The sequence below is a fragment of the Radiomyces spectabilis genome (genome assembly GCF_025331425.1).
Source record: "Radiomyces spectabilis strain NRRL 2753 chromosome Unknown BYT42scaffold_6, whole genome shotgun sequence".
NCBI lineage: Eukaryota > Fungi > Mucoromycota > Mucoromycetes > Mucorales > Radiomycetaceae > Radiomyces > Radiomyces spectabilis.
The window spans coordinates 1,223,550-1,247,875 of NW_026251931.1; the positions used below are offsets into that span (position 1 = coordinate 1,223,550).

General features: G+C 44.0%; 11 protein-coding genes across 11 annotated transcripts; 6 read left to right on the forward strand and 5 right to left on the reverse strand.

Annotated features, from left to right (window-relative positions):
* Window positions 1–549: 549 nt before the first annotated feature.
* BYT42DRAFT_569012 (Alpha/Beta hydrolase protein) lies at window positions 550–1,855 on the reverse strand. Its single transcript, XM_051568246.1, has 2 exons — window positions 1,369–1,855; window positions 550–1,283 (listed from the first exon to the last, which is right to left on the reverse strand). Exons 1-2 carry the CDS (start codon window positions 1,581–1,583, stop codon window positions 737–739), a joined length of 762 nt encoding a protein of 253 aa, XP_051423857.1. The 5' UTR covers window positions 1,584–1,855; the 3' UTR covers window positions 550–736.
* A 189-nt stretch (window positions 1,856–2,044) lies between these two features.
* On the forward strand, window positions 2,045–4,629 carry BYT42DRAFT_569015 (uncharacterized protein). Its single transcript, XM_051568247.1, has one exon. It carries the CDS (start codon window positions 2,272–2,274, stop codon window positions 4,387–4,389), a length of 2,118 nt encoding a protein of 705 aa, XP_051423858.1. The 5' UTR covers window positions 2,045–2,271; the 3' UTR covers window positions 4,390–4,629.
* Window positions 4,630–7,070: 2,441 nt separating this feature from the next.
* Window positions 7,071–9,049, reverse strand: BYT42DRAFT_495804 (pyridoxal phosphate-dependent transferase; the record flags this gene model as incomplete). Its single annotated transcript, XM_051564380.1, has 6 exons — window positions 7,071–7,655; window positions 7,718–7,825; window positions 7,911–7,988; window positions 8,069–8,198; window positions 8,283–8,689; window positions 8,831–9,049. The coding sequence occupies 6 exons, from the start codon at window positions 9,047–9,049 to the stop codon at window positions 7,071–7,073; spliced, it is 1,527 nt and encodes a 508-aa protein (XP_051423859.1).
* A 1,070-nt stretch (window positions 9,050–10,119) lies between these two features.
* Window positions 10,120–10,515, forward strand: BYT42DRAFT_486228 (uncharacterized protein; the record flags this gene model as incomplete). Its single annotated transcript, XM_051563754.1, has 1 exon — window positions 10,120–10,515. A coding segment is annotated over one exon (396 nt), but the record flags the coding sequence as incomplete, so codon positions are not given.
* A 51-nt stretch (window positions 10,516–10,566) lies between these two features.
* BYT42DRAFT_496257 (WD40-repeat-containing domain protein) lies at window positions 10,567–12,498 on the forward strand (the record flags this gene model as incomplete). The annotated part of the gene is made up of 9 exons (XM_051564412.1): window positions 10,567–10,869; window positions 10,942–11,106; window positions 11,183–11,358; window positions 11,465–11,550; window positions 11,617–11,701; window positions 11,760–11,835; window positions 11,910–11,993; window positions 12,062–12,187; window positions 12,247–12,498. 9 exons carry the CDS (start codon window positions 10,567–10,569, stop codon window positions 12,496–12,498), a joined length of 1,353 nt encoding a protein of 450 aa, XP_051423861.1.
* Window positions 12,499–12,988: 490 nt separating this feature from the next.
* On the forward strand, window positions 12,989–14,016 carry BYT42DRAFT_496438 (beta-lactamase-like protein; the record flags this gene model as incomplete). Its single annotated transcript, XM_051564419.1, has 5 exons — window positions 12,989–13,191; window positions 13,267–13,301; window positions 13,359–13,577; window positions 13,646–13,735; window positions 13,805–14,016. The coding sequence occupies 5 exons, from the start codon at window positions 12,989–12,991 to the stop codon at window positions 14,014–14,016; spliced, it is 759 nt and encodes a 252-aa protein (XP_051423862.1).
* Window positions 14,017–14,419: 403 nt separating this feature from the next.
* BYT42DRAFT_329640 (ETC complex I subunit conserved region-domain-containing protein) lies at window positions 14,420–15,165 on the forward strand. The gene is made up of 3 exons (XM_051563064.1): window positions 14,420–14,481; window positions 14,564–14,662; window positions 14,744–15,165. Exons 2-3 carry the CDS (start codon window positions 14,624–14,626, stop codon window positions 15,080–15,082), a joined length of 378 nt encoding a protein of 125 aa, XP_051423863.1. The 5' UTR covers window positions 14,420–14,481; window positions 14,564–14,623; the 3' UTR covers window positions 15,083–15,165.
* A 1,173-nt stretch (window positions 15,166–16,338) lies between these two features.
* Window positions 16,339–17,567, reverse strand: BYT42DRAFT_569027 (uncharacterized protein). The gene is made up of 2 exons (XM_051568248.1): window positions 17,208–17,567; window positions 16,339–17,070 (listed from the first exon to the last, which is right to left on the reverse strand). Exons 1-2 carry the CDS (start codon window positions 17,380–17,382, stop codon window positions 16,643–16,645), a joined length of 603 nt encoding a protein of 200 aa, XP_051423864.1. The 5' UTR covers window positions 17,383–17,567; the 3' UTR covers window positions 16,339–16,642.
* Window positions 17,568–17,570: 3 nt separating this feature from the next.
* BYT42DRAFT_569029 (uncharacterized protein) lies at window positions 17,571–18,657 on the reverse strand. The gene is made up of 3 exons (XM_051568249.1): window positions 18,545–18,657; window positions 18,159–18,452; window positions 17,571–18,068 (listed from the first exon to the last, which is right to left on the reverse strand). The coding sequence occupies exons 1-3, from the start codon at window positions 18,606–18,608 to the stop codon at window positions 17,809–17,811; spliced, it is 618 nt and encodes a 205-aa protein (XP_051423865.1). The 5' UTR covers window positions 18,609–18,657; the 3' UTR covers window positions 17,571–17,808.
* Window positions 18,658–20,601: 1,944 nt separating this feature from the next.
* On the reverse strand, window positions 20,602–21,729 carry BYT42DRAFT_329742 (ribonucleoprotein-associated protein). Its single transcript, XM_051563065.1, has 4 exons — window positions 21,559–21,729; window positions 21,368–21,444; window positions 21,125–21,293; window positions 20,602–20,892 (listed from the first exon to the last, which is right to left on the reverse strand). Exons 2-4 carry the CDS (start codon window positions 21,368–21,370, stop codon window positions 20,678–20,680), a joined length of 387 nt encoding a protein of 128 aa, XP_051423866.1. The 5' UTR covers window positions 21,371–21,444; window positions 21,559–21,729; the 3' UTR covers window positions 20,602–20,677.
* Window positions 21,730–22,974: 1,245 nt separating this feature from the next.
* On the forward strand, window positions 22,975–24,326 carry BYT42DRAFT_569042 (Rhodanese-like domain-containing protein). Its single transcript, XM_051568250.1, has 4 exons — window positions 22,975–23,399; window positions 23,469–23,557; window positions 23,629–24,040; window positions 24,123–24,326. The coding sequence occupies exons 1-4, from the start codon at window positions 23,153–23,155 to the stop codon at window positions 24,251–24,253; spliced, it is 879 nt and encodes a 292-aa protein (XP_051423867.1). The 5' UTR covers window positions 22,975–23,152; the 3' UTR covers window positions 24,254–24,326.

Sequence of the window (24,326 nt, forward strand, 5' to 3'; positions counted from 1 at the left end):
TTCAGTCAGGCCATCAAATTCTTCTTCACAGAAACAGTTGGAGAAGATAGGTGCCATTTTGTTAATCGAGTACATGCTGTTCAGCACGTCATCATACCCTCGTAGTCTTCCTAAAAAACCTGATCTTTATACTCAGAATCAACCTATAAGCGTAGTTCGACTATTGGCAAAAGCCTTGCCAAGCTCATCGGAGGCTATACAGATACCGCAACATCTTTAATATGAGCTGCTCAAGGCGGCATCAAAAAGTGCCTTTGAAGAATCACCTGGATACGGTCGAGCGAAATTTAAATGCCGCCGAGCTTCAACAAAAAAAAAGAGCGCAAATGACATGTTACACGAAAAAAAAGGTCAGGGCTGCTTCGAGCTCGGTACTGTATTTGTAATATGAATCGTTTCATGTAGGCACGATGCCGGTTCGTAAAAGTCTAAATAATTTATAGACTCGGGCAGTGCATATGCAGGCATTGCTTTGCTTGCCGTGCATTAAAAAAAATATGCCCAATGAGATGTGGATGAAGGTCAATTTTAAGTTTGAAGCTTCATGGGCCACATGGCTGACAGGGCTTAACCTTTTTTAAAAGCGATGATTTGAAGGTAATTTGTTTTTTCATTAGGTAGGCGAGCGTTATTTTGCATATGAATCAAGTAAAAAGCGTCTAATTGGATTTAATATAGGAAATCCGGATAAAAATGAGGAGAAAAGATGGCATGAGTTGGAACAGATAATGATGAGTCATACAAATCGCTTGACAGCACGGATAAACTCCGGGGTCTTTAGCATATCATAGTGATCGCCTCGGGCGCTTGTATCCAGTTGCACTTTGGCGTCAAGCGACAGTAAATGTTGAAGCATCACTTTGGCTTGCCCGAGATCCACAAGTGAGTCTTCCAAACTGTGCACAATCAATACGGGTGGTAAGCGGTGCTGCGCGAATTTCGAAATGGGCGAAGCATGGACAAACTGACTAGTGTCTGTTCCAAATGCCTGTTCAATGAAATCCGTATAGTCGGGAAACGTTTGAAGCAGCAATGGAATGTCATAAATGCCATCGGCCCCAATGACTCCACGAATGCTTTTTAAGCATGAAGCGGGATCCAGAATGATCATCATGGCCATGTGAGCCCCGCAGGAATGACCAATGAGATGGATATTGGTCGTATCATACACGGCCGATCGTGGTGGAGTTTGTATCAAGTAGTGAATCGCGTCAAGAATATCGTCAATATGGTCGGGATGCTGCACTTCCGGTTGCTCATGCGGGTGGTTCCGAAGACTTAATCTGTGAATGACCATGACCATGTTGGTTATCAACAAAAAAAAAAGTTGACAAAATTTTGCCCTATTGGGAAACACCGTTGTTGTACCTGTAGTTGACCACGGCCACCGTGTAGCCCTGAACTGCTAAATACATGGCTAATTGAGCGTGATCGGCCTTATCTTCGGAACGCCAGGCGCCACCGTGGATAAATACGAGCAACGGTGTGCATTGATTCGCATTGGGCGGAACGTACAGGTCCAATTCATTGTATTTACGTACTCGGCCAAACAAATGAGTAGAGATACGTACACCGACGGTCATTAGAAAACGGATATAGAGAGGATCAATTACGAGGAAAGAGAGAGAGCTAATGAACTGAGACGAGAAATAAAGAAGACGAAATCAGTCTAAAACAGGACCAGATAAAGAAAAAAAAAATAGAGGTAAACAAAGCTGTCGAACCGAAGATTCTACGTGAACGATTTATTGAGCATCTGAAGGATCGGGGCGATCTCTATTGGCCTGCCATAATTGTCAACCGCAGATTGATCATTTTCCCCGGATCTGATTGAACCAAAGAAAAAAATCCCGCTCCACAAGGAAAATAGGCTTTTTTTTTTTTTTTTTTTTGGTTGCCAATGGGCCCTGAATCGGTTCTTTTTTATCTTTGAGCAACCACAATGGCACGAATTGAGTCAGGTTACACACCATGGAAAGCGAATAAGAGAAAAGGGTTTTTTTTTTGTAAGTAGACAATAAATAGAGCGATAAGAGTTTATACATTTTCGGTTACTGTTCAACCATTACCGTGGAAACACAAAGCACAATCTCCATCTTTATTTTATCCCGCACAGGCGTCTTAAGGAGGGTTCGTTTCCTTCTTTTTTTTTCGTTGTTGTTGTTGCTGTTGTGCTTTCTCCTTTAAGTTTTGCTCCTGCCAAAAAAAAAAAAAAAAAAAAATCCATACCCGGCCTTTGGACACTCCATCCCCCGTCTGCTGTTTTGTACAATGTCCATGACCCCTGGTGCTCAATCCATTGCTGATCTTACAACCGAGATAAAACCTACTCACGGCCACATCCCACCGCCATTAGTCGGTGCATCCACCACCATCGTGGGGGATAAAATGTATGTGTTTGGAGGTCGATGGGTATCGTCTCGTCAAATGAGCAACGAACTGTACATTCTCGATCTTCCCACCATGACCTGGTCTCGATACGCCGCATCGTCCGACGCTCCATCTCCACCGAAACCACGCTATTTTCATACCGCCAATGTGTACCAGTCGTATCTCGTCTTTTTTGGCGGCATGAGTCTCGTCCACCCAGAGTCCGCTCAGCAGGATCTTTGCGCTCTGGATGATTTGTGTCTATTTAACCTCGAGACGATGCGCTGGATCCGCCGAGATATCAGTCTCAGTCTGTTTTCGCCCAAAGCACGATACGCCCACATCGCTGTCTGTGCACACGATAAATTGGTGGTCATGGGAGGCCAGGATATGGCGAATCAATACGTCAACGAAATGAATGTTTTCGATTTCAATTCGTTCACATGGATTCAGGGAGCACCACTGGAACGTCAATACGGAGCCTACAGAGCTGTCGCGTTTTGTCCCTCACCGCAGGATTCCCGACTGATTGATAACCCTTTTTGGAAAGACAACAACGATGACGAGGATCCATCGCTTTGCGTTTATTCCAATTACAACTTTTCCGATGTCGCTCGCGATTTGCAATCCTTTCACCCCATGCGTGCTTCCACTTCCAAAATGCGCGATCATTCTTCTCAGATGGTCGGACCTTGCTTACCACCTGGCCTTCGTTTTCCCATTGGCGACGTTATTGGTCATCACATGGTTCTCACCGGAACCTATCTCACCCCGAATCATCGCAGTTTCCATATTTGGGCCTTTGACTTGGGCAATCTAGTGTGGACTCGTATTGATACCGGTTCCGTCTTGTCCGCCGGTTCATGGAATCGGGGAGTGCTTCACCGCGATCAAAATCGTCTTTACGTTCTCGGTCACCGGGATCGAGATTTATTGGAGGACTACAATCACCGACAGCTAAATTTCGATCATGCAGCTGTCATTGATTTGGAAGCTTTTGGCATTTACACTCCACCCCGCAAAGCGCCTTTGCCGGTGTCGGGTGAACTTGGACTTTCTATGCTAAGCGAACTCATGATGGCCGATATGGAGGTGTTGTGTGCCGACAGTCGACCCATTCCTGTGAATTCCACCATTGTCGGTCGCCGATGGCCTTATTTTGCTCAATATTTACAGAAACCTGATAAACGATCGCTTCATCTCAAATCCATTTCCTTCCCCGAACCGTATCCTGTCGCCTGGGCCTTTTTCCAATATATTTACACGGATGATCTAATGACCGTCCAGCAGCATCAGCCGCAAGTTTTGGCTCGGCTGTTACTGTTGGCGGATATGTACAACATGTACCGTCTGGGCCAACTTGCCACGCACGCATTACATCAAATCTTGACGATTTCCACTGCCAGCATGGTGTACGAAACCGCGGCGCTTACCTGTCGTACAGCTTTGCAAGTGCGTGCTTTGCGCGTCATGATCAATGCTAAGAAAATGCTTCAACAACAGCAACAACAACAACAGCAACATGCAGCCGATCCAGTCACTGATAGTCCTACTCTGAGTGGCCCTCAATCACCGCATGCCACCACCGCAATGACGACGCCTTTCTCGACGAAAAGAACACCAGAAAAACTCGGCATGGTCCGATCATTGAGCCATGACACGCGAGACATGGCGGCGGCGATTTCCAGTGGTTTTTCTAGTTTCCAGACCTCTTCTAGTGGATCGTCTAGTCCTGTTCCTTCATCTCCACCGATTCCCCGTCGTCGTCTTGGCCTTTCAAAATCCACCACCACGGCCGAATCACAGCACAACGCCACGACCAAAGGATCGATCTCGGGAACATCGACACCCCCACCTCCCTCTTCATTCAAACCGCTCTTCTTGGAAAGACGACGGAAAGGAAGCTTAGCAAGTCAACAGCAACCACTGTCACCGCAACAACAACCTCTGTCACAACCTAAACTTCCTTATCTACCCTCCACTGTCGAAAAACCTAGTCTTGGCATAGGCTCATTTTAGTCGAATCGCTTTATTGGTTCACAACTTGACTTCTCTTTATTTTTTTTCTTATCCTTTTTTGTTCTTGTGTCCTTGTGTCCTTGTGTTAGTATTTGTCGCATTACTTTTCTTTTTATTTTCCTTTCAGTAATATGATAATCTGAGTTCTCTTGTCAAGCTTTTGACCTGCCACATCAATAAAGTGAAATTTAAAATAACATATCCCATAAAAGCGCGTCATTTATCGTATGGCATGGAATCAACCGTACTGAAGTTGGAAAGACGCAATTCATTTTTTGGTAAGTCATACAGTCACCGCTCGATTTTGGGAATCATTTTGGGAAGCCCGAAATCGAACTATCCCGAAGATGAATTTGATTCAGCATATTGATGATTGAAGATTTTCAGAAACTTATCCAGAATCGAGCGATAACTTTAATACTTTGCCAAGATCCATACTTTGAATCCAACGCACAAACGGCCCAACCTGCTATTGTGCAGGGAAGCGGAGAAGGAGAACTTCATTTTTCAAGAGGAGATAACACTGGTCCTGCAGATCAGTCAGTTCATGCGAAAATACGGCACATCGCAAACGGAGAAACCAAGTTATAGGTGTTGTTACTGCGTTGCTGCATGTTTCAATAGTTTGCATATATGTATGAGAATTTTGACGCTGGCAAAAAAATATATCCTTCTTGCGGACATGCTCAGACGGGCTCGCATCGCCCTTGGTCATTGCGCTTTCCCTGTTCTGTCACCACTGCAACATGGCGCACTGAAACTGATACCCTGGTTTCGTAGAGTAATACATGAGCGTTTATTGTCACAGCGACACTAAACACACGGTTTCAATAACAAAACGGATACAAAGGGGCAGGATAGGGGAAACATACTAGCATACAACGTAAACAAGAAATAAAAATAAAACAAGAGTGCGTGAAGTCTGAATCATGTCGCATGAGCGTTCAACCATAGGCTTTATTGAAACTTATAGAGTGACTGTGGTGCGCATGGTTTGCTGATGGCAGCATAAATGACATGGCGCAGTCCCCTCTTTGCATGGCTTACGCGAAAGGAGTGTGAGGCTATGAATTTCGCCAGTTTTGTTGCGAGAATCGAGCCAATGAGGTGCATTCGCGGTCATAAAGCAAGGTCACAATCGAAGGTCCTCGAACGATTTTTGAAAAAGATATAAAAAGGGGGCGTTTCTTCTCATCTCTTTTTTTCTTTTGTGCGCCAGTTCGGAATCAGGGGCTGCTAGGCTGGTGGTCACTGGTAATGATGAACGCTCCGGTTTTTGGTAAAGCATTCGGGGTATGGCGAAAAATTCGAAAACCATCTTCTAATGATAGGATTGGCCATCCTCTGAAGAAGATTGTTTTCGTTCCCGTTGGCTCTTCCCTTTGGGCGCCTGACTAGTCATCAGCGCGGTCATTGTGGAAGGTATGTCGGTGGGTTTGCTTTTTAATCGCAACAAAGGTAAATGAAAAAAAAAGGTTTTTGCCTTATTTCTCAACCCTTTGTGGGTTGAATAATGTAATAAAAAAGTGGGCTTAATGTCCTGTGGACGCCATTTTATATAAAAAGAAAAATAAATGAAAAAGCTTTGCTTATAAGAGATACAACAGGGTAGACCTCTTTTTTTTTATTTGTACCATGATTCCTCTATTCAATAAGGACGTCCAATTAATTCTCGCCCAAAAACCGTCTTCTTATTCATATGGTCTGCCTGCCTCAGCTTATCCGTTAGCCTGGTACTTCACATCAACTTGGCTCAGTTAACGTCTTGTGGACTATTGTTTGTTCGTTCTAACTGAGGGAGGCTGCTCTTGGCGTTATTAAAGCCAGAACTGTAGACCTGCAAGCACGATGAGCAATAAGGAAGGTGCTGTGATGGGGGCATTATAAGATTAACATAGCCACTCGCTGGCGCCGTGGAGACAACTGTTGGCACCTGTCCTCATCGTGTTGGCTAGTTTAGGACATCATGCTTGTGTTGTGAGCATAAAGCAACAGGTTTGCAAAAAAGCTAAACAGTGAATCGAAGGTGGGACCAACAGCTGCTTAATAGGAATATGGGTTATGAGTTAGTGTCTGGGATGGCGCTCGCTCAAAAGAATCGTTAGATGCAGGTCTCCTCAAGATTGCTATTCTCATGAGAGACACGTTTAATAAACACTCGTTACCAAGCCAAAGGGCAGCAAGAGAAATTCAGGATTATTGACTGGACAATGACCTGATCTTGAGAAGCCTTAACCGATGACAGTTCGCAATTTCATACAGTCGAACTGACTGACGGAGAACTCCAGATTTTCGATCCGATGCCTTACTCGATAGGGTAACTGCTGTTGGACTTTCGTACCTTTATTCTTGTTTCCCACTGTCACTTGTTTTATTGGATGCAAGTAAACTTGATTTCTTTCAAGCGTGATGAAAACTTGCTAAAAACAAATGATCCAGATACCGATGTGATGAAATGCAATATCTTGACCCTCATCTAAAAACTGGGTCAAGAAAGCCGTGGAGGCCATCACCAGGGGGAAACCCCAAATCAACGGCTCGTAAGCCGAGATACTCCAAGAAACAGTAAAAACTCAAATGAGAGCTTTAATAGAGTATAGGAATGAAGAAAAGAAAAATTAATAACGAGTACATAACAATCTACTAACAGGTAACAGGAGCAAAATCGAATCGAATCAGGTCTATTTTCGCCACTTGGAAAAGACCTTGGTGATGGCGGACTTGACGGTGTTTGCCGCCTTGTCATTTTCCTTCTTGGACAGACCAGTCGTGATAAAGACCTTAATACTAGGCCGGGGACACACTCGTTCCTGATCATATACGTATTTCGCACGAGTGATCAGCAGACCTTGATAAGCACACTCGTCCACCACGGCTTGGAGCAATCGTTCTTCATCTTCGCGAGAAATCGCCGAATGTTGACTATCCAAAAACGACTCCTTGACACGAATGTGGAAAAATGGAGCGGGGGACTGTGCGTCGCCGGAATATAACTGAACGTAGGGCTCCAATGACTTGTGCGAAAGGATTTGACGGAACGATCGTGCACGGTCCACGAGCTCTTGGATCAATTGAGGTTGCTGACCAATGATCTTGATCGCTTCCGAAGCCGAAACTGCCAACATGGCCGGCATCGATGCAGAGAAACAATAAGCACTACCGGAAAGACGCTGATGATCCACAATTTCCATATTGCCAGCACAGAAACCACCCGAAGCACAAAGTGCCGTAGACAAAGAGCCCACAATGATATCCACCTCCTTTGCCTAATCACAAAACATTAGTATCCATTGCATATATCTTGATATTCTACCGGATTAGGACTTACATCGACATCATAATAATCTGTCACACCCGCACCACGGCGACCAATGACACCAAAGGATTGAGTTTCATCAACAATAAGACGATACTTGAACTTCTTTTTCAATTCGACCTGCGAAAAAAAAAAAAAAGAGTTAGCCCACCGTACTTTTTATTTTTCCAAGACCCTGTCTCTATGCTTGAACCCGTCTACTTACCACTTTTGGCAAGTTCACAATATCGCCATGGTTAGCAAAAAGACCTTCAGTGACAATGAAACGGCGTGTCAACGGACGCTTGTTCTATAAAGATAAAAAAAAAAGGCATCAATGATCAATGGTCGTCAAGGAATAATAGATTGTCTTTGTTTACGTACGGTGAGTTGATCGGTTTGGATGTCACGAAGTACACGTTCGAGGTCGGCCACATCATTATGTTTGAACCAGCGGACATTGGAACGAGAGATTTGGACACCTTTTTGAACTGCAAAATTAACGCCTTCATCCCTTGATATGCGGAAGAAAAAAAAATATTACGATATGTGAGCCAAGTGGTCCATTTCAAAAAAGTTTTATCACGGACACACTTACACGACCAACAAATCGCCACGCTTGGAGAAAGCGGGAATGACGGAAGAAATGGTAGAGAATCCTTGAGAGTAAAGAATGGCTTCGTCTGTGCCCAAGAACCGGGCAATGTCGCGTTCCAAGTCCATATGCACGTCAATGGTTCCGTAAAAGCCGGGAGGGCCACAGGAGCCGACACCGTAGCTTTTCAGTGTGGCAATGGCCTTTTCACGGATGGATTCCGATTCGACCAGATTCAGGTAATTGGTGGTAGCGAGGTTCATCAACGGTTTGGTATATCCCTGGACTTTGGCCTTGGCCGCTTGAGCACCCACAATGACCGGTGTGGTTTCCAGATTGAACTTGTCAAACGAGTTGAGTTTGGGAACCAACGGTTCCGCTTGCCATTCTTCCACTAATTCATCGACTTCCTATAGATTTTGTGGTTTTTTCGTCAATTATCGTGAATCCATTTCTTCATGTCCAGATTGACACTTTTTTTTCTTGTCCTACGCCAACTTGTTTTTGACGCTTCCGCTTTCATATGGGTGAACGGAACGGAATAAGCTTACCTTTTCCGTGAGCTTGACTGCATTATCGTGAGGTTTGTATTTCTTAGAGAGCATGTATTTGAGAGCGAAAAACACCAAGAATAGTTCCAGGACGATGCGGAAGGGATCATGTTGGTATGAATTCTTGATGTAGGAAATGACAAGATGAGAGCCCGGAATGGAAGTTACCGCACGGTAAATGGACTGAACCGTTGAATCGGTGGCACGGACGTGCTCCATGCCTAGGGGATCACCAGTGGAAACCGAATCCATTGTCCACGGATGATAGAAATTGAGGCGAAATGAACAAGAATAGAAAGAACAAAAAAAAAAAAAAAAAAGCACCGGAAACAGTGACAGAACCAGCTGTCTTTCAAAATTAGTCGGGCTTTGACTTTTTTGGTCAACGTCTTTTGTTTGCATGGGTGACTCGTCAAGATTTGCCCACACACAATCCGTATCAAGTCACAGATCCGCCAACTCACCGAGCTTCTTATTCGAGGTAAAAGAAACGGTAGTCCTCGTGATGCAAGGCCAGCAGGCATGACAGTGGCTGAAAAAAAAAGGGTACAAGCTTCTCGGATAAAAGATAAAGGCTAAATCAACCCATCCTGGCTGACAAATATGCTTTTTCTAAAGTACTTGGGAATTCGATCGATCTATTTGTGAATCCTCCAACTGTCTTTGTCTTTGGGACCATATCTACTGTTTAAGGAGCATTAATTACTATCTGCACTCTCTTTGATCGCTGATGAATAAAAAAAAGAGGGATATGCATCTCATGAAATTACACAACATTTGGCCTTGCCGTGCACCTTTTTTTCGCCATAAAAAGCTTAAATAAATAAGCACCGTCGTCTTGCCATTGACAAATGAGTCATGCAATAGATACGGAAACCAAGGCGATCCAGGGGCATACAATGCTTCTTTGCACTTCTTCCATCATGTTTAATTGAAAAAGAAACCCCGCTCCCCAGGCCATAACAAAAAAAAAAAAAAAAAAAAAAAAAAAAAGTGGAAACCCGCAACGGTCGAAATGCGCGGCGAGGGAACAAGGGCCTTTTTCCCATCCTCCTTTTTCTTTATCCGAAACGTCTGTTCGCCAACTGTCAGGTGAATCACCTCGCCAACTAACCGGCCAACAAGAAGCCACCGTTTCGCAGTTCGTTTCCTTGTCAACGAGTCCCTTTTTTCCCCTGCTGTTTTATGGCCGATAGTGTAAGTCACCCGGCATACCGTGAAAAGAAAAGAAAAACTTGCCCACCTTTTTTGTTTTTCCATTAACCATGTGGGCTTTTGATTAGCCGGGATCATTTGGTGGTGGAAGCTTCCTCACTCGACGACAATCAACGGGAGAAGCTCAATCGCAAACTATTCTACGTTTACCTTCTTATCCACCTTCCACACCTGATCACGAGTGTGTCTCGTTTTGTGCTCCCGAGGGCACCTATCGATTAGCTCATCAAATCTTCTTTCGTTCCGTCGCTCCGCTGTATACTGTAGGCACCACCGCCAGTCTCGTGTGTATCAAGTACAAAGAAACCACCAATAATCATCTGCATCGATATGAACCGCAACCGGGCGCACTCAGCTTTCGACGCATGTTCACCAACCACGGCATGACCACCATGGCCGATTCCGACGACGAAACCATCTTTCGCACGCCGTCTATTTCCAGTAGCACCTCGAGTCGCAAGACGTCCGTTACCCAAGGCATGCAAATACCTTTACCCATGACCAAAGAACACAATGGGTCCATGCCCATCTCCATACCCAAACTCGGTGCTTCCCTCGAAGGGTCCTCAAGTTTCTTGCCCTTGTCGCCTTCGAGCAGTCAAACACCGTCCACACTCTCGTTCCTCACTCGTAACCATACCTTGGGAAAACATCCGCGGAAACCAAAGACAAGCATCACCAAAACCAACTCGAGCTTTGTGCAGAAAATCGTCACCAACGATCAACTCGCCAAAATCTTGATCGCACGCACCAGTGAAGATACCAATATATTCTACAACTGCGGCTCCAGTTTTATCTGGATGGACGCGTCAGGAGAACCCAAGGTGAGTAGTGGTTCATGCGTGGTGCCCATTGTAAATGGTACTTAATGGATCATGCATGATTCTTTCTTCCAGGAACCGCTTTCACGGATCATTTTTTCTCGAGCGTATCCCACTGCCCACGATGTCAACATGTTAACGCGCGGATCGGACCATCTGGACATTATCATTGGATTCACCTCTGGTGATATCGTTTGGTTTGATCCTCTTTGCAACAAGTATGGACGGATCAACAAGGGAGTATGTGTTTTCGTGCGGTGTAACTGAAAATAAGGGACACAGTGATTGATATTGTTTTCGCTATAAAACAAAAAAGGGTGTGATGAATTCGTCACAGATCACCATGATCCGATGGTTGCAAGGCTCGGAAAATCTGTTCATGGCGGCGTTCCAGGACGGCTCTGTCATGATTTTTGACAAGGAAAAGGAAGATGAACCGTTCCATCCCGGTGATGGAAGCACACAACTCAACGGTCATGCAAGTGACGGCTGGTACCATCACAACGGCCTTGACGGTCAGCCTCAAGATAAACGGAAAATGTACGTCATTGAACCCTGCAAAAGTTTGGATCTGTCATCTGATCTCTTTTTGTCGTAGGTTTCGAATATCAAAAACAGCACCGAAAATGGCATTAAAATGCAATCCCGTATCGCACTGGAAGCTGTCTGATAAATCTATTACAGGTAACCGCCATTCACAGTTTCATGACATGCAAAATGCGTATTAAAACAAATTGTATTACAATCCAGCTTTTGCGTTCTCCCCTGATTGTCAGCATGTGGCGGTGGTTGGCCTTGATGGTCTGCTGCGTATTATTAATTTTATTCACGAAAAGTAAGTGGCCAAAGATCAAACAAGGTGGAATCAAGTTAAGCCTAACCGGTCCTTCCAGATTATACGATGTCCATGAGACGTATTACGGCGGATTAACATGTGTAGCGTGGAGTCCTGATGGACGTTATATTCTGGTAAACATTTGACAACGTGATATAATGCACTGTATGGTTTTTAAGCCTTTTTTTTGACAATGTGATCTTTCTAGGCGGGAGGTCAAGATGATCTTGTTACTATTTGGGCGTTCCGGGAACAGCGCATTATTGCACGGTGTCAAGGTCACAGCTCCTGGGTACGTTATTATCAACCAATTCATTTGTGGGATAGATACTTATATGTGGGTGTTGTCTTTTTCACTAGGTGACAAGTGTTGCTTTTGATCCATGGCGATGTGACGATAAAGTGTATCGATTTGGAAGCGTAGGTGAGGACGCGAAATTGATCCTGTGGGACTTTTCAGTGAATGCATTACACCGACCAAAAACAGTAAGTCTTGGCTTGATTGCAGAACGGAGGACCAGGCTTTTGATGTGTTCTCTTGTTAGAAAAATGGGCGTCACCGTGGTGCGTCTGTATCGTCCATGAATGGACCGCCTGCACCTTCCATTGTAAGCGCTATGCTTGATCGTCCGACGTATGTCCATCCTGTTCCTTCCAAAACCGAGGTGGCATTCCTGCAACCCACCGCGGTCAAGACCATCCATGCAGATCCATGTGTTGCCATCTATTTCCGTGAGGACATGATCGTGACGACAGACAAACGCGGACGAATTAGTCTGTGGCAAAGACCCACCTAAAACAGATACATACCCCCCCCCCCACATCATGAAACGAAATAATACATTACTTTTTTTATCATGTCATCCCAGAGATCGCGTCTTTCATCGCATGCCTATTTACGCCGTGTACAATTGGACTTGGTATGTAGTGTCCTTCCTCTCAAATTATTAATGCACAATAAAGCAAACAACAATCAAAGGGATCTTTGGTGAAGGTATGACACAAGGAGAAGGAAAACCGCCAGCATGTGTTTCAACCAAGCACACAGAACCTTTGCCGTATGGCTATTTTTCCATTTTTCCTTCGTTGACTGGGTACAAGCCGAGCTCCTGTCTCGACACTTTTCTTGGGTCATTGTAATCAGCGGCGATCTTTCTGGCTGCCGCTGAAATAAATCAAAACTCCACTGCGAAAGGTTACATCCCCGACAGCGACCGCTACACCTCAAAAGACAAAGAGGTCATTGTGTGGTCATTGCGCTCTCGTCATTGGTTTCCAAAGTTGTCCATGGCCACTTTGCTTGAAATCATATTTCTCGGTACCGGAACCTCCGGAGGTGTTCCCAATGTCAGTTGCTTGACGGATCCCGCCCAATCCTGTCATGTGTGCCTCTCGGCCGTCACCGATCAAAGCCGAAAAAATATGCGCAAGAACACTTCCCTCATCGTCCGATTCCGAGCCCCGGATGATCAGCCCGGTGCGCGTCCAAGGTATAACCCGCTCTTCATATTATAATGCTGATGCTGTAGCAACCGCTATGCTGACACTGGAAATCCCTTATACAGAAATATTCTAATTGACTGCGGCAAGACATTTTATGGTAAGGGATGCAAAGCACGAGAATGCTTGACATGAGTGATGGCTGACAGTCAAATAGAAAGCGCAATACAATTGTTTCCCCGATACGGCATACGTGAATTGGATGCTGTTATTCTGACACACGGACACGCTGATGCATGTTACGGCTTGGATGATTTGCGGCAGTGGACGCTCAACGGGGCTATCCAGAACCGGATCGACATTTACTTGGCTTCCGAAACAATGAACACTGTGCAAACCACCTTTCCCTTTCTAGTCGATGCCATTAATGCTACAGGTAATGCTTTGGAACCTCAGATAAGAAGGATTAGGTGTCACTGACACTTGTTGTTTTACTTGCCATAGGCGGTGGCGATGTTGCCACCTTCAAATACCACATTTTTGAGGACAATGCACCTTTTAGTATCTACGGCCTAGACTTCATGCCGTTGCCAGGTAAAAAAAGAAACTCCATGGTAATGTAGGTTTATGATTACTGATTGTAAAGAGGCATTGTCACACCAGTTCATCACGGTATTTATTTCACGACATCTAAACCATATTATTGCTACGGTTTCAACTTTGCCGGTGTCAGTTACATTTCCGATACCAATCGCATCCCTCAAGACACCAAAACACGGATGCAAGGGAAAACCGACATTTTTATTATCGATTGTCTGCGTGGTAAGATGACCAGAAAAGAAAGGAATCAGACTGTTACCATGGCTGCTTGCTAATACTGACGAATAACATAGTGGGATCTTCTCATCCATCCCATTTTGCACTGAATGATTCTGTAGCAGCGGCAAGAGAATTCCAACCAATCAAAACATATCTCGTAGGGTTCTCCCATCGCACGGATCATTACGAACTAGTAAAGCAATTAAAGTCACTGGAAACTGACGAGAATCTGCGTGTTATGCCAGCTTTTGATGGCTTACGTGTCGGATTTCAAACCGACGACGTGATTACGGAATCATCGTGGATGGACTCTGAACGAACCATTATCCCCAAGTAGAACGTTTTTACAACCTAGCAACTAGAACAACTGATCCCAAGGCACTTTTTTAATTTGTAATTATCGTCATCCGGCTTGTGGACACTGTTTGCTCCACGCCAATGTACTTTATTTTTCTTGTCACTACTTAACACACGTTAATCCAATATCGGGGTCAAAATCCCATACAAAAGGTGTCGTTTTGGTAAAACCAGAAGCGCAAAAAAATTATATTGGGGAAATTTGTGACGTCAACGAATTTTTTTAATTTTTTTTTTGGCCCCTAGTTGATTTGGCTGTTTTGTGAGCAAGTGGAGACGCCTCGCTTTTATTACATTGACCTTGCCATGTTCTTCTCCCGCCCTCTTTTCCAAGCTGTGACCAAGGTATATACTTTGCTTTTTTTAGTCAAATGGACGAGGCGGGCGCAAGCTACAGAATGTCTAAATCCTAATCTTGAATCCTAGGCTTCCACTGGTTTGACCGGTATTCCCGTTCATCCCAACCCACGACCGCATTTGATCCAAACCTACAACAACACATTAAAAGCCTTGTCGCGTTTGCCTAGCCATGCCGTGTATCGACAAGCCACTGAATCCATGACACAGCAACGTCTATCGATTGTGGAATCCACCGAGAACATTGACGAAATCGAGCAAAAGATCGACGGTGGTCAGATTGAAGAAGTGATTTTGCAAGCCGAGGACGAACTGAAATTGGTTGGCAAAATGGAGGAATGGAAGCCTTGGGAACCTTTGGAGACCCCCGCACCTAAAGATCAGTGGACTTATCCTACCAGAGAATAAGTTGGCCTGAACAGCTTTTTTTTTGTCCATGACCGTGTTGCAAAAATGGACGTAGACATACCACACGCTTTTTATGTCGCGCTCGTATTTTACAAGATTCGTGGATGAAGAAAAAATCATACAACGATCAGAGACGTCCTATTTTCTTCCATACACTATTTTTTTTCTATACACCCTGTGAAAAATAAACTCCATCTAGAGACTTTTTGAAATATGAAAACCTATGAAAAAGTGTTGTGTATATATGGATGGGTAAAGAAGGGGGGGGGGGAAACGTCGATAAAGTCCAATGAATATGGTTGAATGCATCAGAGTAATTGCCCTTTGGCATGGAGTGCGCGGATTTTCTAAACTGGGAAACATGCTGACGTTCCTTGATGTTAAGAATACAAAAATTCACCGCATGTAACTTGGACTCAAAATGAAATCTTGGCAGCAAACGCGACTAGGTCACCACCATCCACTCGGGTAGATTGCTTGGATGCGATTGGGCTACTTACTGCCAAAGACAAACACAAGCTTGACTTTATATTTATACGTATTCCAATGTGTTGTGTTGGTGTCTCGTCGTCAGGTATTGGATCTAAGACACCCGATCGTTTACAGTGAGCCTGCTTTTTTCAATCTGCAACTCTAAACCTGTTGCGAAAAATATGGTTTTCTCGGCGATATACCAATGGCAAAGCAAAAACAGTTGCTACATCATCCACAAGTCGCGCCGAAAAGACAGAGTTTCTTGGCATACAGTAATCCTACCAAATGTGTGATTCAGGAAGAATATTGTTGTAGGTATTCACACTGAGTAATTTTGTGTGCGCCTATGCTTATTGCTTGCTTCGATGCGAACAAGCAAATATTCGTTTGCGAGTCCGCCAGATGAATGCAGTAAAAAAGAATGACAACAGTCCACTGTGTAAATTACTGAAATACCGAGCCATTAAATGTCGGGTATTACGGGTGATTTTCTCTCTTCTTTCTTTTTATCCTATTTGAACGATTTTTTATTCAGGAAAAAAAAAAAAGCCATGATCAGTTTCTGGTTCACAATGAGTGTGCGACATGAAGAGAATGGGGACACACCGCTCTGACTTTGAATAGAACATATATCCGAAGAATAAAATAGGAAGCACAACATCCTCCACTGACGAGCTTCAGATTTATTGTGTGTCACAAGGAAAACCAATGGAAATCTTTCCCCATGATCCGACTCGTTCGATCGAAGATAAAAAAAAAAAAAAAAAAAGAAACAAGGAGACCGGCGCATTGAAAGAACAAAGAATCCCGGTGCGCAGGAGAATGGATGTGTATAAACTTTTTTTTATTGGCGGACGAGGTGCTGAACACGCATGTATTACGGGGTGACGGTTTTTGAGACTAAAAAGACATTTGAAATGACAACAACAGAAAAAAGACTGAAAGTATGGTTAATAGAAAAGAAGAAAAATTAAGAACGATGAAGAACATCGGCTAAATGAGTGAGAATTTCAGTAATATGAACAAGGAGAGCTATTATAACACGTGCGCTTTAGAAAGAATGGGATTGGGGTATTTTTCCTCGGTTTAAAGCATCAAAGCTACACCGGCCACCACGGCCAAGGCCAAGATGGTGTTCATAGTGAGACTTTCACTGACACCAATAGCGGCCGAGTCGGCAGTAAAGATGCTGCCAGACTTGCTGGGAGTGGCAGCACTGCCAGCAGGCGAAGAAGACGAGGCTTGAGCGGCAGGACGGATAGAGATGGGCACGGGCAAATCAGTGTTGGTCGACATATCCTTGAAAACAACCTTGTAATTGCCAGGCACCACGGTATCGGGAATGCGGTAGTTGATAGAATGCTCGTAAAAGGTGGTGTTGCCGTCCCGCTTGGCCGAAGCATCGGTCTTGGACACATCGGCATTATCAGCAATCGTAATAACAGAGGAAGCGTTCGTAGGAGTGCCAGGGGGAGCATTGGTGGCGGGTTCCAGTGTAATCTTCAGACTCAGCACTAAGCAAAAAAGCGAATTCGTCGGATGCAAAAAAAAGAAAAAAACAAGGTTTTTAAGGGATAAACATGGTTAGCAATGATAACATGACGATATATATATTCTCTTTGACATTTAAGTAAAGAAACGGGTATCTTACTTGAACTATCAATGTCTTGGAACAAACGATAGGTGCAGGGCAGAATTTGTCCGACAACATAAGGACCATTGCTGACGGGACTTGTCACATTGTAATTTTTCATGGGCGCCGTCAATTGAGCCGTAACGGTTGCCACGGTGGCGATAAAGCACGAGGCCAAAGTAAGGAACTTCATGTTATTAAAGAGAGAAAGAAGAAGAAAGAGACAAAGAGAAAGAAAAAAGGTGCAACGAGAATGAATTGAAAAAGAAAACCAGAGAAAAGGACAAGAAAAAACGCGCGACCTTCGTCGTATTTAAAGGTCGGTTGGGCGAAATTAGGGAAAAGGGGGATGAAAGGATCAACTTATATCTAAGGTGGGACGAAAAAAAAAAAAGGTTATTTTTAGCCGCGATTCCCACTTGGGATAACCCAATCTATCCAAGTGAAATATTTTCTTTTTTCCCTTTTGTACATTTTGCATTACACAACAATAAAAATTAAAAGAAAAGAACCAACAAAGGCGATCCTTTGATCCTCCACCTAGTTTCTTATCTTGGTAAACAATGTGTGTATGTAAAAATAGAAAATATATGTTTATAAGAATACTAGACTAGGCAAATTACAAGGTATACCATACACCCATCATCATCATGGTGAAAGCAAACGCGGTAGACGACATTAATGATACCTGTGATCCTTCGGAAGAGGGAGCAGGAACGCGAGGTGGAACAGCAGCAACACTATTCTTGGGTGGTAAAGCCGCTACAGAGCTAGCCGCCACAGCGACCGAAGAACGTGGTGGGATGGCCGCAACGGAATTGGATCCGCTCGCCAATGGAGTGCCTGAAGCCAAACCAGAAGAACCAGACGCCAACGAGGCTATACAAACCAAGCGATAAAATAAGTGATAAATCCTCACACCCACACAACAAAAAGAAAAAAAGGTTCTTTTTTTTTCTTTTTACATACCACTAGCAACACCGGTTGAGAGACCACTGGGGGACCTGGTTGTGGACGATTCATCATCGAGTGAAGCCGAATTGGTGGGTGTAACATCGGCGGATGCATCAAGCGTCGGAGTGGCCGCTGTATCAACGTCAGATGAACTCGCCGCATTAGGCGTAGGTGTAGCTCCTGTCGCTAAAGAAGACCATCCGTTGACGTCCGGGCTAGCAGCCGCACCAGGTAGATCAGTAGCAGCAGGTGTGACGCCGGCCGGAATAGACGCCGCTGGCGCAGTATCTGGTGTGCCCGCATTGGCCTCTAATTATTATATTTTTATCAATATTTATTCCACGACTGTTATTTATCATACAATTTTTTTTCTTCTTGGTTATTGGTAGTCACTTGTATACCTTGGGCAGAGATGTGATGCACGGTAAGACATGTAATTACTGCGAGATAGAGTGGCAATTTCATGATGATGATGATTGAAAAAAATTGTTATTCTGACGTTTTTGGTTCGAAAGAAAAGAAGAAAAAGAGGCAGATCCTGTCACAATGTCCTTTTATTTATAAGTTATGCGCGAAAGAAAAAAAAAGTATGGCTGGTCCATCTACAGTAGGTTTAGGCTGCTTGTGCACTCGATGAAGATCCGGGGAAAGAAAGGAGAAAACATAGGCCCAAGAGAGCATCAGATATGCGCGGAGCCCAAACGAGGCGAACAAGGAGCCAAGTGTGTAAACAATTCGATGCAACCAATCAGCAGCAGGGGTTAAGACCTCATCTCGTAAACATGCAAAGCATCAAATCAAACAAATATAAACTCAACAGCATCCAGATCAGCGTTATGGATCTTGCACAAGAGGAGAAAAAAGGGGGATGGAATTAGGGTGTGGGAGAAAAGACGAGACCGACCAAAAAAAAAACATAAAGAAGGAGATCTACCTCCATTGTATGTATGTTTTATTCTTGGAAAGGGGTTGACCCATCAATGCGTATAGCAAGGACGGATCCTTTTCTAAAAAAAAAAAAAAGTTTATTATTAAAAGCAGCAAACATGACTGGCTAGATCATTTAATCTGGACCACATGCCAGCTCGCCGCATGGATCGACGAATGGGCTGCTTCATGTTCGTCTTATTTTTATGATCATCATGGTCCGTCTGGTTATCGAAAAAAAAAAAGTGGATCCATTGGTGCGCCATTATTTGGTTCATGTAACCTTTGCACATCTCAAGTTGACATGATAATGGTCATGGTCATGGCCAAATCATAAAAAAAAGGTCTAGTCTGCTTTTTATTATTATTTACCTCTGTGATGCTGATCCGCGTCAGATTTATTGCATGATTTTTTCTCTTTTCTCACGTCGTTGCATATCCATTGTGATTTCGACCTTGTCTTTTCTTTATTTTCACCTATGCTTTTACAGAATGGATGGATGGAACTTCCCACATTAGGTACCATGTTTGCAACAACGTGGCATACAATTTAAACTGATTCACTTTCTTTTGCCATGGTTCTTGATCTCCATGACCTAATTCATATGTTGTTATCGTTTTTTATAGGCACTGCATAACGCTATTTGGTGCATGGCGCTGTGCATGTGAAAATTAGTCTACGTCTCTTTTGCATTGGACAATGCGTATTTATCGTTCACACATTTGGGACATTAAGATGCACTACATGTGTGCCGTCTTGCTTTTTATATCTTGGCCAGTCTCTTGGGCAGGGTTAAACTACTCAAAGTAATGACTTGATCAATGTATCTATCCGTTGCGCGGGCACTGGATGCGGGTATAAAATGTATGCATGAAACGTTGGGATCGCTATTTTTACTCTGGCGTTTCCGGCGAAAAAAAAAAAGACCATCTCGTGTGGTTGATGATCTGCAGGAGTTACAGCCGAAGTAACCAGGCCAACTGGTGCGACACAGTTGGAATGAAAATCATACGCCATAAAAAAAAGTGGCTGACATAGATCGTATAGCCTAATCCGCACTTCTTCATGGCCTGTGGAAAAATAAAAAAAAATCATCATTATCGGACCAGTCATCATCCCCTTGGAAGCTTTCATTAACAGTAGAGACGTGGCCCGTGTCCAAGTGTTAAGCTCCATGGCACAGGCTCTTCCCAGGAAATAATAAAACATCATCACAACAAATACTATGGTAACCATCCGCAGCGTAACGACGGTTACGCTGTCAAATAATAGCACAAGCCACCCATTCGCGGCAGACATTGCATGATGATATTTACAACGTCTTTTTGGGCTCCAATTCAAGTGTGCTACCATATGCAGACACAGACTAACAAAAAAAAAACCAACATCGGAAAATATAAGAAATGCCAAATTCTATTTACACTGACTAGATTATGTTTTACATGTTACAAGTAACTTTTCTTTCTCTTGTCAGCGCATCATTTAACCTTTTTCTAAAAAGTGCAATATGATATGATAAGAGGGGGGTCTTCAGCACCAACTGGGATCATCAAGAAAAGAATGATGATATGAAATGAAGAAGAAAGAGTGAGACGAAAAAGTGTGCTTAGATAAGCAACTTTTCGATCTGGTTCTTGATGGACAAGATCTGGGGCTTCAAGTCGGAAGCTTCGTTGGTGGTAACCGAAGCAGCAATGACCGAACGAGACACACCGCAAGCGCGACCCAAAGCAGTCTTGGAAGGAACAAAGACGTAGGGAACGTTCTTATCTTCACACAACAAGGGCAAGTGCAACAAAATTTCAAGGGGCTCGGTGTCAGCTAAATAAAATAAAATAAGAGAAAACGGGAATTAGTTAAACATGTCTTTCCATTGAGACGGCCGAGATCCAAGTCACAAACAGCAAGCTGAATGGGCTCATGGCCAAACGATTCAATTGAATGATCCGTTTGCAATTGGACATAAACTATCGTGCTGTGCATGTCGCCAATTCGATGCGATGGACAAAGATCTCGAATGTAAAGAATGCAATAAAGCACTCGAGTCACTTACCAGCCATGATGATGAATTCGGAGATACCACGGTTAAGAGTCTTGGTGGCTTCGTTAGCACCCTTCTTCAACTGCTTGTAGTGAGAAGCCTGCTGGACGAGGTCGAGAATGGTGTTGGTCAAAGCGGCATCAGCAAGAGGGAAAGCCTTGGGGTTAACAGCAGCGGCAGACTAGAACAGACACACAAAATACAGTGAGTAAAGACATAGGCCATATCAGTGATCAAAACTCTGCCAAAACTTACCATGATGTATGAATGTGGAAGAACGAGAAATATTCACTTTTTGACAGCCACAGTATTTGAGAGTGGGGTCTGGCCATCTGGAAAAGAAAAAAATTTTAAAAAATACAGTCACACCTGTGCCCGTTAAACTCTTTTGCGCCGCTTCAATTAGCGGGATCATAGATGATGGGATGCTCAATCTTTATGCTTACTGCATCAGTGATATCAAGTCCATTCGTCGCAGCTAAAAAGAAAGCTCTGAGCATGTTCATTAAAATATATATAGAAACCAAAAGGTTTCAGCTAATTTTTCGATTCATGTGAGCGTTAATTCCAATAACTCGGTCCAATGAACAAAGTGTTGTTTCTTTTTCTTTGGATGCTTTGAATATTGATATACGCTAGAATAGAGACATATGGGTTGTTAAATGTGAGCCGACTATTGATAAATTTGATAATCCCCGCAAGTCTTTCCCGGTGATAAAGCGGCGTTGGGCAGTAACAGCTTATGATCGATTCGGTGCGGCTCCATTGTTTGGTTTAAGAGGATGATGAACTCGGTGAAGGCTTGTACCAAAAGCCTTGCTGCGGGTTATCTTGGATCACTTTGGCAGCAACGTCTTCCGAAGCTAGAAGTGGTATTGTCTACCATTGACAGTCAAAGATAGCGGCACCCATTGGCCCAGGTCAGCGAGCATCTGCTTTTTTCGTTTCTTTCTGTCATCAGCTTGTAAAGAACCACTTGCTGCCAATATGGCGTCATCGTAGGTGAGCTGTTCCCGCGCGTTGAAAGAAGGGCAGAGGGCCAGCTGAGCGTGGGTAAGATTACTAGTAGAGCAAACGCGCATAACATATGGCTGCGACGAGCTGTCATCCCGAAGCACTACTGTGACCCCATGAAATCTGCGAAGATGATCCATGAAATAATGTATGGTTTTCAGAGTCATGTGGCATTCAATGCACTGCACGCCTGTGAAAGTTGCAAAAACAAAGAGATGTGTTGCTTGTTAGAATAGAAAGCAAAAGAAAGAAGTACGTGAGTAATAGGGAATGACGGAACAAAATAAACTCGTATAGGCTAAACGTTTACATTGTTTAACTGGACCTGAAGCTTCTGTATGGACAGACTGTCTGTGGGCGTGCCATGAGCGTAAAGAATCAAAAGATCCCTCACAGCTGTGGCAAAAAATCTTTGCACTCATCCTTGGAAAAAAGGGGTGTGTCTGAACAACAAGACAAACAAAATGTGGCAATGATTCTAGCCTTTATAGCCTTATCACCTGCCTGTTTTGTAAAGGATAGGCGTTTTCTTCTGTTGACATGTTAGTGACTGAGTGATCGGCAGTTTTAGTTGATAATATACCGCATTGTGAGCGATATAAAGGATTGTGTGATGCAGGAGAGCAGAACAAAAATCCTCCGTCATCGAAAACATTCTAGAAAGACAAGAGAACTTTGCTGCAAAGGCCAAAAGTCGAGGATATCGCTGTTAATGCTCACCTTATAAAAGTTTGTTTTGGATTGGATCATAGTTTGCCGATGCTTTGATGGGCGGACTTGGCGGGTTCGTGATTTGCCATATAAGGAATTTGGGAACCAGATGCATTTCCCACCCCCACTGTGGTGCACCGCATCTTGGTACTTACCTTATCTTTGACACCTGCATACATGTTATCTGTGTCCGGTCTGCGTACTCTCCATCGTTCTTCCATTGCACGTACAAAAAGTAAGTGGTGACGGAAAAATGACAGAGTAAACCACAGCCGATGCTGACTGGTTTGCCTCACTTTTCACGTTGCCTTAGTCATGTCCACTTTGAGTACGCGGTCTTTTGCCAGTCTTGTTTCCACCGAGGAGCTGGCTTCATCGTTAGACAAGGTCAAAATTCTCGACGGTTCTTGGCATATGCCCAATGCCAATCGCGATCCTTATCAAGAGTTTATCGAGAAACGCATCGCCAATGCTCGCTTTTTCGGCATTGACCAAATCAAGGACACATCCAACCCTTTGCCTCATATGTTACCCTCTCCTGAAGTCTTTGCAAACGCAGTTGGTAGGTTGAATTACGTGTAGTCGCGGTTGTCCAGATATTGATTCAATTTTCAAATGTGGGCGCGAATAGGTCAGCTGGGTATCTCCAACGATGATCAGATCGTCGTCTATGATTCGGCGGGTGTATTCTCTGCTGCCCGTGTGTACTGGACTTTCAAAGCAAGTATAAATAATACGGAATACCGCTGATTAAGAGGATCAATGGAATGGATGATAATGGTTTCATGTAGGTCTTTGGACATCAGAATGTGTCGGTGTTGAACGGTGGTTTACCCAAATGGATCAAGGAAAATCGTCCCACCGAATCGGGTCCCGTCAAGGCTACCGAAACCAAAGAATATAAAGTACCTACCCTGAACAAGGATCTCGTTCGTGATTTTCAGGCTGTTCTGGCCAATGCAAAACGCGCTCAAGCCTCGTTGGGCGATATCGCTCAGGTCCTGGATGCCCGTCCTCATGCACGATTCACAGGAGAAGCTCCTGAACCTCGTCCCGGGTTGAGCTCAGGCCACATGCCTGGCTCCATCAGCGTGCCCTTTAATGAAGTCATCGCTAACGGCGAATTGCTCCCTGAAGACGCACTGCGCGACCTCTTCTTGAGCAAGGGCATTGATCTCAACAAAAACATTGTTACCAGTTGCGGTAAGAACGCAAATAGCTGGCATTTCTAATTGCGTGTTCTCCTGCCATCTAACCCCCCCCCCTTTTTTTTCTCGTCTTACAGGCAGTGGCATCACCGCCTCTATCTTGTACCTTGCTTTGGAACGAGCGGGAGCTAAGCATTTGGCCGTCTATGATGGCAGTTGGACAGAATATGCTGACCAAAAGGACAGCATCATCGTCAAACATCAATAAACATCACAAATGGAAAAATCGGTTGCTCTATTCAGCAGAGCTTTTTTCAAAAATAAAAAAGACTTATTAGAAA